This window comes from Lottia gigantea (genome assembly GCF_000327385.1).
Source record: "Lottia gigantea unplaced genomic scaffold LOTGIsca_40, whole genome shotgun sequence".
NCBI lineage: Eukaryota > Metazoa > Mollusca > Gastropoda > Lottiidae > Lottia > Lottia gigantea.
In genome coordinates this window covers 2,007,060-2,019,287 of record NW_008709380.1, presented here as the reverse complement: position 1 = coordinate 2,019,287, position 12,228 = coordinate 2,007,060, and the positions used below count along the sequence as shown (strand labels likewise).

Genomic DNA, 12,228 nt, shown 5'->3' with positions numbered 1-12,228 from the left:
TCTGCTAATATATTGTGAAACATACCCCTTTTCAACCTAATAACAATGATATATTTTATTTGTTGTTATTTGTCAGGTTTTTTAAAATGAAATAATAAAAGTGTGTTATTCATACTACATAATAAATAATTCTCTATTCTATATTTTATTATTTTCATACTTATGTTTACCCTTGTAAAAATATCTTATCAGTTGATTTTCGAGGCTTGGCTAACACTTACAAGAGATTTAGGTGCATGGCTTAAATGGTCCTCAGGATCGTTGAAATCAAAGCCATGCTGATCTATCTTTGTATGTGTTGCAAACCTGCTATCTAGTGTCTGCATAGATTCTACTGATACTTGTGTTTAAGCACTACAAAAGACAAAAAACCTCTTGAGTGAGAAGGTGCCTCAAGTTCAGTCAGACTCTATGCTACTGATAAAACAGTTCAATACTCTGATATGGACAAAAAAGACCCTAACTTCTATAATTAATATAATCATCATGCTACTTTAATTCATTTCTTTATAAAACGTTTGCATTTAGCTTCTTTGAAGTTACTTTAAAAAAACATTTTTGTCCATATTCATTTCAACAGAATTGTGTAAATTCTTAGTTTCAAAATTTAAATTTGATTTTTAGCGATTTTTAAATGTCATTTTGATTGTACAGATATTGTACAAAGTGAAGTGATATTATTTCAAGCCTTATTCAGTTCTGCAATAGGAAAGATTTTGAAATGTAAAGAAGTCTAACTTCTAAAAGGAATAGTTAAAACTAGCATAGTCAGGTTTCTAAGTGTCTTATACAGTTGTATCAAACTCTTCAAAACTTGTCCCTCCTTTCAACCATAAAATCTCATACTTCTAGCCACAATATTCTATACAACAGTCCTATTTCAGAACTGAAATCTTTCTTTTTTCAATCAAATGTTTAATTATTTTCTGCCTGTGTTAATTGTTAAGTATTTTTTTGAAAATGTAACCAATATTACTGTGTTATAGTCAAAATCTCCTTCACTGTAACAGAAATGGTAGAGAAAATTTCCTAATAAAATCATGATGCAGAATTTGTTTTAATTTCAAGACTAGTGAGTCCCTTATTTGACTCATTTGTCATTGGCACTGCTGCTGTTTCAAAATTCCCCAAGCCCAAGACATTGTTAAATATTGCTTTTTTGTGTATTGAAGCATCAATCGAGCTTGAAAAAATAATTTGGGGATAATTTTGAGACAACCAATGCATAAGAGATATTTTTCACATCATAACCAAGAGTGGCAACTGAAACTAGGCTTGCTAAAAGTCATTGCACAGGCTACCTTCAGTTCAGGAATAGTTTAGACTGACTTTCCTATGAGGTAGAATTATTTCCATGTCCAAATTACTATTAACAGATTTTGTAGTGATGTAATATCGATGTCCCAACTTTGACTTTGAAGTCAGTTCACCTTAATGGTGTCCAAGGGTAATGATTGGAAAACATGTTAAGGAAATTGGACTTTGTATTGGCTGTCCTAAAATATGAAGCCTCTTGTCTTTACTACACTAAAGTAAATACGACCCCGCTTAAGTCATGATACAGTAGGCCTACAATTAGTCTTGGACAGAATGCTGTTCATTGGATGGACGTTTCGCAAATGGCATCTATGCGAAGTTTTTGTACACTTCCGTTTTAGAATTTGTCTTTTGAAAACCGATTGGTGTGAAAACTACCTCCTTCAATCAATGGAAGGGAGATAATTCACACTTCGTAAATGAATAATATCACAATACTTAAAAAGAGGCTATAACGGCAGACGTCTGAAGTGGACTGTTCAGCCTACATTTTGCAAAGTTCTGGATTGTCAAGGAGTGTTGGTGCATGAGCTAGTGATTGATATGGAGGTAATTTCCAGATTGCAATTTGATCTTTCATCTTCGCTATGTGGACAGATTTGTTATATTTCTTATTACTGGTGGGAATTGAAAAGGGTCTCATAGGCTCATCTTTTTTACCATTTAAATTATATTGAGGCTTTCAATATATTTTATACAGATGCTGTGATGTATTAAGGTCAACTTCTTTTCTTGAACTATTGGGCTCATCTCCTTTGCAAAGTTCTGGATTGTCAAAGACATTCTTTCAATTATTCCATCACAATTTCATTAGATATCATTATGGCAACTGAGAACACTATCAATTGGGTTAAAATATATCGAATGGGAAGTTAATTTGGACCAAAGTTGTAATTGACTGTTAAATACAACAGGTATTTTTTTGTACTTATAGTTATGTATCAGATAAAAACAATATAGGAAAAATAAAAAAAATAAAAAAGTACAACTAAAGCATTTATTATCGAAATTTGTTTGAATTATACAATTATATACAGAAATATAACAATTATCACCAGTTAGATAAGTCAACATTCCATTTAGTGACCTCTAGCAAAACATAGAATAAATGTGGCCCCTCCTTGGATGTGTATCCTCAAAGATTGGAATGCTTCAGTCATAAGCCAAAGTCATAGTTAGGTTCCCCTGCTTGATAAGATTTGACAAAAGTCAAATGTGATTCTTTATCAAACATGGTAGCTTTAACTGCTGGTAGTTCATACATTCTGTTGATATAGGCTAATATCAAAGGAAAGTTGGCAGCGTCAAGTTTAAAATCCACCATCTCTAACAGTTGAAATCTCTCAAACCACGGCCATACAGTAAAATCTACCATATTTGGTTTATTACCTAAAACATACAAATTATCTTTGGTGGTGAAGCAAAAGCCAATTTACGTTTATTTGATCAGCAGGAGAAAATTGTACCTGAGTCTTTCAAGATGGAAAGGTGATGTAGGCAGAAGGGGTTACCAATGGCACTCTCCTCCAGAAGTACAATTGGATTCTTTCACAATATTTCTATTAGACTGAGTCAAAGTTTCTGCGCATACCAACTAAGAGCTCTCTCTAAAGGACACATAAAAAGTATTAAGAATTATCAATTAATGTCTGAAGAAGTACTTTCAACTTGTGCATGTTGTATTGAAATTGAAATAGTCATTTGACTTAGAGTTGATATAGCTTGAGGGGTATCTACTCTTTCACATTACATACCTCCAAAGTAATTTCCTCTCTGTTTCAAGGCTTCTTCATATCTCTTTAACTCTTTAACAAATTCATCTGGACCATCAATATTCCTCAGGAGTTTAAAATGGGCTGCTGTTACCTACAATTCAATTTGTCAAATAACTTGGAACAACGTAACGTTACCCATCTCAGTAGCTCATCTGCAGCAAAGAAGCAAGACTAAATTGTTTCATGTTATTTCAATGTGTCTGCCGAATCAGATATTATCTTATCTGAATTGAGACTGTTCACAATACCTTGAGACCAACGTTTGTACTTATACCATGAATGATACATTTGGTAATTTTGAGAGCAGACAGATATCAAACTGCTCCTGTATTTGAGAACCATGACACAGCGCATCAGGTGATCTTTTAAACATTACAAAATCAAGTTCTTCATCAACAGAGTATTGGCCATGCAGCTCATATTTACCTTTCCAAAGGTATCAATAAGGATCTGGTCACGAGCTTTTTGATAAGGATCAGTTGAAATGAGTTTTTCACCAGGGTAAGCTTCATCTAGATAAACATTACAGATATTACTTTCATATACAATCTTATCTCCTTGTTCTAAAGTTGGTACCAGACCAAAAGGATTCCTCTCCAAGAACCATTCTGGTTTCTTTTTTAAATCTACATTGACTGTTTCATGTCTGAAAAGTAAAAAATCATCCACCTTTAGAATTTGAGTATTTAAAGTTTTTGATATAGAACATTATGGACAGTGTTTAATATAGAATATTATGGACAGTGTTTAATATAGAATATTATGGAAAGCGTTTGATATAGAACATTATGGAAAGTTTTTGATATAGAACATTATGGACAGTGTTTAATATAGAATATTATGGAAAGTATTTGATATAGAACATTATGGACAGTGTTTAATATAGAATATTATGGAAAGTATTTGATATAGAACATTATGGACAGTGTTTAATATAGAATATTATGGAAAGTATTTGATATAGAACATTATGGACAGTGTTTAATATAGAATATTATGGACAGTGTTTAATATAGAATATTATGGAAAGCGTTTGATATAGAACATTATGGAAAGTTTTTGATATAGAACATTATGGACAGTGTTTAATATAGAATATTATGGAAAGTATTTGATATAGAACATTATGGACAGTGTTTAATATAGAATATTATGGAAAGTGTTTAATATAGAATATTATGGAAAGCGTTTGATATAGAACATTATGGAAAGTGTTTGATATAGAACATTATGGAAAGTTTTTGATATAGAACATTATGGAAAGTGTTTAATTTAGAATATTATGGAAAGTAACATCTGCTGATCTGATTACATTTGACTGCAGATCACACCAAACTTTAAATTTAACGGCTTGAAATGCTATTTGACTTCATACAACACAATTTCTGTTCAACTCAACTTACGGGATTTTTTTGTGTTGTAGCACCAGTCGTGTTCTCTGGGCAAAAGGACAGAATCTCATACTGTATACTCTGAGGACTCCATCTGCCAGCGGTGGGTAAGTCGAACCTAAAGTACAAAGATAAAGAAATACTAATAATTCTATGAATATATTATGCTGTTATCTGAAATAAAATCTGCACTGAGGTTTGCCCTGAACTAAAAAGACAAATATATTTCAGATATCAGATACCATTTATTTATAAATTTATCGTGTTCATAAGTTTAATCAATCCAACGCTGATTTTGATGATAGTGAAACGAGGTCCATAATCAAGTGAAAATGATACACAGATTTGATAAAGAATTTTTTCTTGCGCCTATAACTCTATTCTCTTGTTGCATTATATAAGTGAAAGTACCATCAAGTGTTTCTAAAAGAGTAAGCATGATGCTTCGAGCGTGACACTCACTACTACTATGGTCAAAATCATGAGATACAACCAGATCATTCATGCCTGACTAAACAGAAAGCATATACAACTTGATATTATCTCCTCAGTATAAAATTCGTTTAGTCATGATAACTTTATTTCGACCAAAGAGTAACGTATATAATAACTTTATGAATACGACTTTGCACAAGTAGCCTAGATGTAGCTTATTAGGCCTACTGCTAGAAATACGATGACAACACAACATAATCTTACCTGTTGCAAAAGATTTCTGTGTCATAGCCATTTTAATAATCTTGTCCAGCTTGATCTAAATTCACAAGCTAGATGCTTTTTATATGAAATATATTTGTTATCAATCTTTGTACTGATAGTGTCTCGATTATGGAGTCTTTATGTTGTGGTTTTATATTGATAGACTATTATATCCAGACGTACATACATATTCTAGAATTTCTTTTCTTTTTTTTCAATTTTAAGAGAAATATTTAAGTCATCATGATATAGCATAAAATCAACATTGCATGTTATTTAGGAAATATAAATTTACTGAAAACAAAAATTAAACAGTGGGTAACCTCGATAGGAAGAGGAGAAATACTTCCAATGGCCCTACTGGGGAAACAAAGCCAGCTTCCTTCGAGAGGTGAGGGATCCCATTGAAACGACACGGCATAATTTTCCCACATAGAGAGATGTCTGTGGAGGTACAGGTGCAAGAAAGTAAAATAGTGATAGAGCTATATAGCCTACACGACATAGTGATAGAGCTATATAACCTACGTGACATAGTGATAGGGCTTTTATATAGTAAATCGGGGACATATCTAGAAAATGCAAAAGGGGGAAGGGGAGAAGTGTCTCTTCGGGCCGAGGCCCCCAGAAACTAGAGACGATTTTTTTTAGTATTTACAGTACTTAATTATCACTTCAAAATGAGATCCTTCGAAGGCCCCAGATAAAGTCATAGCCCAATGACCCACCCCCTAAATAGCCACTGGTGTAAATGTAGTGAATAAAGAAAGCACAGTTCTTCTATATTTTGATTCAGTAAACAAGAAGAGAAATATAGAATTTTATTTATTAGATACAACAACTATAACAGTCATTCTGAAACAATCTAGACATTAATCTCAACACAGTAAGAAATAAAAAGCAAGTCTCCATTAATTGGCATTGGGCATCATATCATAAAATCCCGTGAAATTACTCTTAAAAATGCTTCTAGATAACGAATTCAAAGATGAGATTTATTTTGAGAAGTTAGTAAAGATAAGTTTACAATCCATAATCATAATTAGGTACTGGATCGGATAAATAAGATTTCATAAATCCTTCATGAGATTGGTCATCCATCATGGCAGCTTTAACAGCTGGTACTTCTTTCATTCTTTTGATATAAGCTGTCAGACAGGGAAATTCACTTGGGTCTAGTTTATGTCCTCGGTTTTCCAGTAAAACAAATCTTTCAAATAGTGGCCAGATTGTATAGTCAACCATATTTGGTTTATTTCCTGCAAATATAACAAAAAAAAATTAAATAAATAATAAAATCGAGAAAAATGGTGGTTGAATGCTATCGTGTTAACATCTGCTAGTCAGACGGTCACGTTGATTATGATGAGATTTGCTAGAAGAGAGTTGCCACTCCAACCTCAAGGTTTGGTCAGTTACAAGTTTCTTTGAACAATTTTCACTTTTCAAGGGAAGTAACTGCTTCTAGAATATCTGGAAAGGTCACTTTACCTCCAAAATAATTTCCTCTTTCTTTTAACGCTTGTTCGTATCTTTTCAATTCTTTAAACAGGTCCTCCTTATTTTCTCCCGAGGCAACCACTTTGAAAAATATACCACTTATCTGTAATATTTAGGACCTTTATGATTATTTTGGATTGGACATCACGAAGCCCTGGTATTGGTCGACAATTTTGGCACATCTGGCTAGGATGGTTGTAAAAAAATTGGCAAAAAATTAATATTACCTGAAGCTTTCAATGGAAAAGTATAAAAACTTCAAGGATGTGATCATTTTGATCGATCTATGCAGACGAGAGTTATGGTTGGTCGTGGATCACAGGCTGACTAAAGCAATATAGCTTACCCTTCCAAACGTGTCTATAAGAATCTGATCACGAGCTTTTTGATAAGGATCAGTTGAAATGAGTTTTTCACCAGGGTAAGCTTCATCTAGATAAACATTACAGATATTACTTTCATATACAATCTTATCTCCTTGCTCTAAAGTTGGTACGGTGCCGAAAGGATTCTTCTCTAAATACCAATCGGGCTTCTTTTTAAGATGGATGTTGACGATTTCAAATCTGAAGAAAATAAGTCATCATCATTGAACTGACATAGGCGCAGAGTTCTATGATCTGGGAGTTTTGGGGTACGCGAATGGTATTCAAGTTACGGAGTAATCGAAACAGAGGAAAATAGAAGAAGCGAATACAAGGATATGGGTACCAAGATGTATTAGCCCAGGACGGTGTTCATGATGTTTCAATGATTGGCAGACCTGACAGGTGTGTCAAGTGCCCCTGATTTGGTGCCAGTATTCTTCTGAAAACCGTGGTTAGCATAATCCGCGTAAGCCATTACATGGAATAAGTGTTGTTTATAAAAGCACATACTGGGCATTAAAATCTTGCCTTTGCAAGAAATTTGATAGAAGCCAAATCTAATTCAAACTTACGGTATGTTTTTGTGGTGGAGTACAAGTCTTGTACGATGAGCAAACGGACAATATCTCATACTATAAATCCTTAAAATATCGTCTTTTAGCGGTGGACAAGTGGATCCTGCAAAACAATACTTTGGTGTTAATGATTATAATAACGCCAGTGAGTGTGCCAATCTTCAAGCATTCTGGACACGATATAATCGTATAAGGGACTACTACAGGTCTGTTGATGTATATCATAGTGTTTGCATTAACATCGTTCAAAGAATTTTCATTGTTATTTGGTCTTGGCATGTACATCTGAAATGAGTTTCTGAAATCTGTTTGTGGGAATTCACCAAACTGATAGTTGTTGATGGTAGCCAAATCTATAAGCGACAGTGCCATATTTGCACTTTTGAATAATTAACCCAATGGAGTTATATGTTATTAGACTAGAGGATATATTTGGAGGCAAGACATCACCCGTGGTTTAAGATAAGATCTATGCCAATGCATGCAGCATTTTTTTTTTGCGTAGTTATATAATTAGGTCGCAAGGATAGAATGGATAACCCATTGTACTATTTATATATCTCAGATCTTTAGCGTGAAAGTGAAATATCGCGAATCAGATAACAAATATACAATGTCAAGATTATGTAGCATCATAAATCCATAAGCTTAATAATAAAACTTTGTTTCAAATGGCTTGTTATCATTAAGCTTGATTTTATACGTGAAAGAAACCAAAAGTAGGCCATTATCACCGGTATATCATTGATATTGACCTATATTATTCGTAACCGGACATTATAAATTGTAAACTGAAAATTTAAGGGCAAAATTCAGCAACTTACCCGATTCGAAGGCATTCTTAGTCATAGCCATTTTGAAACGATTTGCTTATACAATAATGTTGTTCAGTTTGGCTTTGATTATTATGTTTTTCCAACCGTAAATGGATGCGACGCGATTGTCCAGTGTTACATTTTGATGAAACAATAGACGAGATTAATATAGTCATCTCAGAAATGTATTCCAACGGTTCAGCATGACTCAGCCAGTTGTATTCAACATAATTTCACATTTAATCGGCTGTTGGTATCTTAACCATCAAAGCTTTAACATTTTTTGTCGGCTTTTATTAAACTGTTGTCTGTTCTGTTCATAGTATGGGGGTATGCCACAGATCAGTTACTTTCTCTTTACTAAAAGAAAATTAACACAGATCACAAAGGTATCTTAGAACTACTGACTTACTTCCCTTTCAATGTATATAATGCTTAAGTTGAAGAAATTATTTGTGTCCAGATCGCTAAGGTATCATTAGTTAAGATATTCCTGGCAAGCAGCATAATAGAAGCCTATATGTTTAAAGATCTACCCGATTTCCAGCACGTCCGCATTTAATTGCTTTTAGATGTTCCTCGCATTACATTGATTATTATATTGATGTAAGAACAAGTGAGAAATAATGAAAGAAAAGTCAGAAATAAAATCTTTTAGTGCATGAAGGACTCAGCATAGTAGGTCTTTGGTCAACAAATTACCAAATTTACAGCATTTGGCAGTGATATCAAACAAAGGAGAAATATATATATGGAATATTTTGATAGAAAATCGTTCTTTTATTTTTAGAAAAGAGGATACTGTTATCAGCTATCTGATTTCTTTTAGATTGGAAGTGAACGTTTTGAACTACTACTGCAAAGGAATCGATGTAAAGTTTTCTGTTAGTTTTCAGATAAAGTAGTATAAACGAACTTTTCAATAGAACTTCTAAATATATCTTAAGAAAGGAAGTTACTTTATAGATGTTAAACGGTTCTAAATGATGTGTATAATTCCTGTCATCCATAATATCTCCTGACGTATACCAAACACACCACCATTACTGTCTTTCTCTTCAACAGAGGCACCCGTCTCCCACGCGTCGAAAACATTCAGGCCTCGAAATCTCCTCTCATAAATCCACGATTTTCTGCGTTCTTAATTCACAGCATGGTGCCAAATTTTGTTTGGAGCATGCGCAATGGTATTAATTTGCAGGCACTATGGAATAATAAAGTGAGAGTTGTTTATTGTTAAATGCCTGTATAAATAAAGTTGAGAGTATTTTTACACAGAAATTAAGCTTCATTAGTCTTGATGTTCGGAACATAAATTAGCAGGAATTAGGAAACTTATGAAAAATGCATCGTGATAAATATGAAGTACAGCCCGACGCCAGTCCAAAGTAAGTTTTAATGTTTCCTTTCTTTGAAGAAGTTTTGGCACCATAATGAGAATGGTTAGATTTAGGATATGAAATGTCTTAATCATGTAACTGTATACAAAATGTTTCAAATATGATACAACAGAGTGTAGATTGATATTGTAAAGATAACTCGATGATACAGTGGAAGTTAAAAAGTTTAAAACTTTTTATTATCTCTATCTGACGAGAAACATTAACAAATTCTCTGTTTAAAAGACGTCTGAAAGTTAAGATATTAATCGAGCATTTCCTGGGTTATCAGCCTTCAGTATTTGAGAAGTACTTTCGACAGTAGTGAAGCTATGGTTGGAACGATTTGCCATGCGCTTTATGCCTTGGTCTAATGTAGGGCTGTAGCCTGGTATCCTTTCCTTAGGACTTAGCTAACCTATCTCTCACACTTTTAAACACATCGAATAACAAAGAATGGAACGGAACGGAGTGTATTTATTTTGCGTGAGGTTGAAGGGAAAACTATTCATACGGAAACAGGCCTCAATGCAATTTCAGTCTGTCAAATTATGAGTTAATGTTAATATAAACAATTAAAATATCGGAAGGAAAAGGTTCCTTGCAATAAATTTTCAGTGGGTTGGGAATTTGAGCTAACGGTATAGTTGGTAAAAAAAACTTGCCCTTCACACCATTAATATAATGATCATAACTCTTTGCAATAATTAATGTTGTCATAAAACTTCACATAGCGCTTGATATGCATAAGATGGCATTTTTATTGTTTAGGATAACTACATGGGACGTCCCCTTACTGTTATTAACCTCGCCTTAAGTCTTGGCAAATACAAATGCTTTCAATAAAATGCTTTCGATGTATATTTTATCATAACACATCGAATGATAAATCATATTCTTACGATGGAATGATAACTGCAGTTATAAACAAGTTAAGGTGCCAAGGTGGCAATATAAATCTGGTAAGAGTCTGTCAATACGTTCTATTAAAACATAAACATTATAAATTGTTGGTCTATCTCAGAAAGGTTCAACCATGTATATATATCATATTACACTAGTCTGCTACAGAAGCTCATCAAATGCTTGATAAACAAATACTTCCAATAACTCAAGTACCAGCTGTTTTTACTAGATATTTAACAAGGTAATTTTTACACATATACATACCTGCCTTTGTTCTGTTACAATAACAAAACATATGGAAAGGTTCACCATTTTCTCTTTCTATTTCTATGTCTTTTCTATATATAGCAGAGTCTAAAAAAAGACGTCATCTCTTTAACTGTCTCGGATAATTCTAGATACACATAGATTTGAAGGCACAAATTTCGACGGTGAGCCGCGAACACTATTATTGATCCAGCTTGGCTTTAAGAAAAAACGTTTCTGAGATTAAGGTACGATTGGTCCAATGGATGGCGAACCTGTTCCTTTCAAAAAAGCAATACAATGTAATATAATTTGGGGTAGGGTATAGGGTAGTCGAAGAACTGGAACCATTAATTTTCCTCTTAATTTTCGGAAACCTTGGAAACGAACATTTATAATAGCGTTTATTTCCATTTCCCCCTTTATTTGTGTATTTTAAACTGTATCTCATCGTCATGGTTTTGTATTATGTAGAAAAGAACCAACTCAATCAACTCATGACTAATTTGCACTCCTGCATGTACTATCATTTTCATTAGAATATGCTGTGCTAAAGGCCTATTCAATATTTTACAAATTATCTGCATATCTGACTTTGTACTGAAAGTAATTATGAAAATGTGAGCCACATTAGAGTTTTTTTCGGGTATATCTGAAACAGTGAGTGCATCATGTTGTCTGTGTTGCTCATATAATATGACCTACTTTAGATTTTTTTTTTTTTGAGTCAAGTTATCTCCCTTGAGAAAAAAAAATATATTAGTTATACTTGACGTTCAACGGCAACCTTCATTCATAGAAACATAATGCCAGTGATTATGTTTTACTGTAATTTTACTTCCGTAAAGTATAGGTATAGGTACTAGTAACCTTAGTGCCTTATAACTGGCGACTGAGTGTAAATAGGCTAGCCTACAGCACATTGCCAGAGTTTCATTGTGTGAAACATGGTATACAGATTTCAAACAGATAATGATAACCATAAACCAGAAATAAAACTATATTTCATTTTTTAAAAGTTGCTTAAAAAGTGATTTTCAAGTCTGTGATAGTCAAGAATTACAGATACTACACACTACTTCAAAATTGGCAGAAAAATGGATGTTTATTTTTGCAGTCAACAACACCTTTCCACCTTTTTACCTTTAACAACCCAAATTCATCGATGTGGTTAAGGATGAGCTGTGACACTCCCCTCGTCTTACTTTAATCCTAATGATTATAGATGGTTGGTTAAGTTGGATAATTTAACGTCTG

At 33.3% G+C, this 12,228-nt stretch overlaps 2 protein-coding genes across 2 annotated transcripts; both read right to left on the bottom strand.

The window, feature by feature from the left end:
* Window positions 1–2,301: 2,301 nt before the first annotated feature.
* Window positions 2,302–5,303, bottom strand: LOTGIDRAFT_191561 (hypothetical protein). The gene is made up of 5 exons (XM_009060091.1): window positions 5,183–5,303; window positions 4,496–4,601; window positions 3,519–3,738; window positions 3,072–3,183; window positions 2,302–2,706 (listed from the first exon to the last, which is right to left on the bottom strand). The coding sequence occupies exons 1-5, from the start codon at window positions 5,211–5,213 to the stop codon at window positions 2,474–2,476; spliced, it is 702 nt and encodes a 233-aa protein (XP_009058339.1). The 5' UTR covers window positions 5,214–5,303; the 3' UTR covers window positions 2,302–2,473.
* A 686-nt stretch (window positions 5,304–5,989) lies between these two features.
* LOTGIDRAFT_204139 (hypothetical protein) lies at window positions 5,990–8,540 on the bottom strand. The gene is made up of 5 exons (XM_009060090.1): window positions 8,450–8,540; window positions 7,623–7,728; window positions 7,029–7,248; window positions 6,674–6,785; window positions 5,990–6,441 (listed from the first exon to the last, which is right to left on the bottom strand). Exons 1-5 carry the CDS (start codon window positions 8,478–8,480, stop codon window positions 6,206–6,208), a joined length of 705 nt encoding a protein of 234 aa, XP_009058338.1. The 5' UTR covers window positions 8,481–8,540; the 3' UTR covers window positions 5,990–6,205.
* Window positions 8,541–12,228: the final 3,688 nt, after the last annotated feature.

Excerpts from the sequence above, each read along its gene's own strand:
- LOTGIDRAFT_191561 (XM_009060091.1), bottom strand. The coding sequence starts at position 5,213 with ATGGCTATGACACAGAAATCTTTTGCAACAG. Across the intron at positions 3,739-4,495 it reads CTACAACACAAAAAAATCCC|ACATGAAACAGTCAATGTAG; the intron begins GTAAGTTGAGTT and ends TTTACTTTTCAG. Across the intron at positions 2,707-3,071 it reads GAGAGGAAATTACTTTGGAG|GTAATAAACCAAATATGGTA; the intron begins GTATGTAATGTG and ends TGTATGTTTTAG.
- LOTGIDRAFT_204139 (XM_009060090.1), bottom strand. The coding sequence starts at position 8,480 with ATGGCTATGACTAAGAATGCCTTCGAATCGG. Across the intron at positions 6,786-7,028 it reads TTATAGACACGTTTGGAAGG|ATAAGTGGTATATTTTTCAA; the intron begins GTAAGCTATATT and ends TAAATATTACAG. Across the intron at positions 6,442-6,673 it reads AAGAGGAAATTATTTTGGAG|GAAATAAACCAAATATGGTT; the intron begins GTAAAGTGACCT and ends TTATATTTGCAG.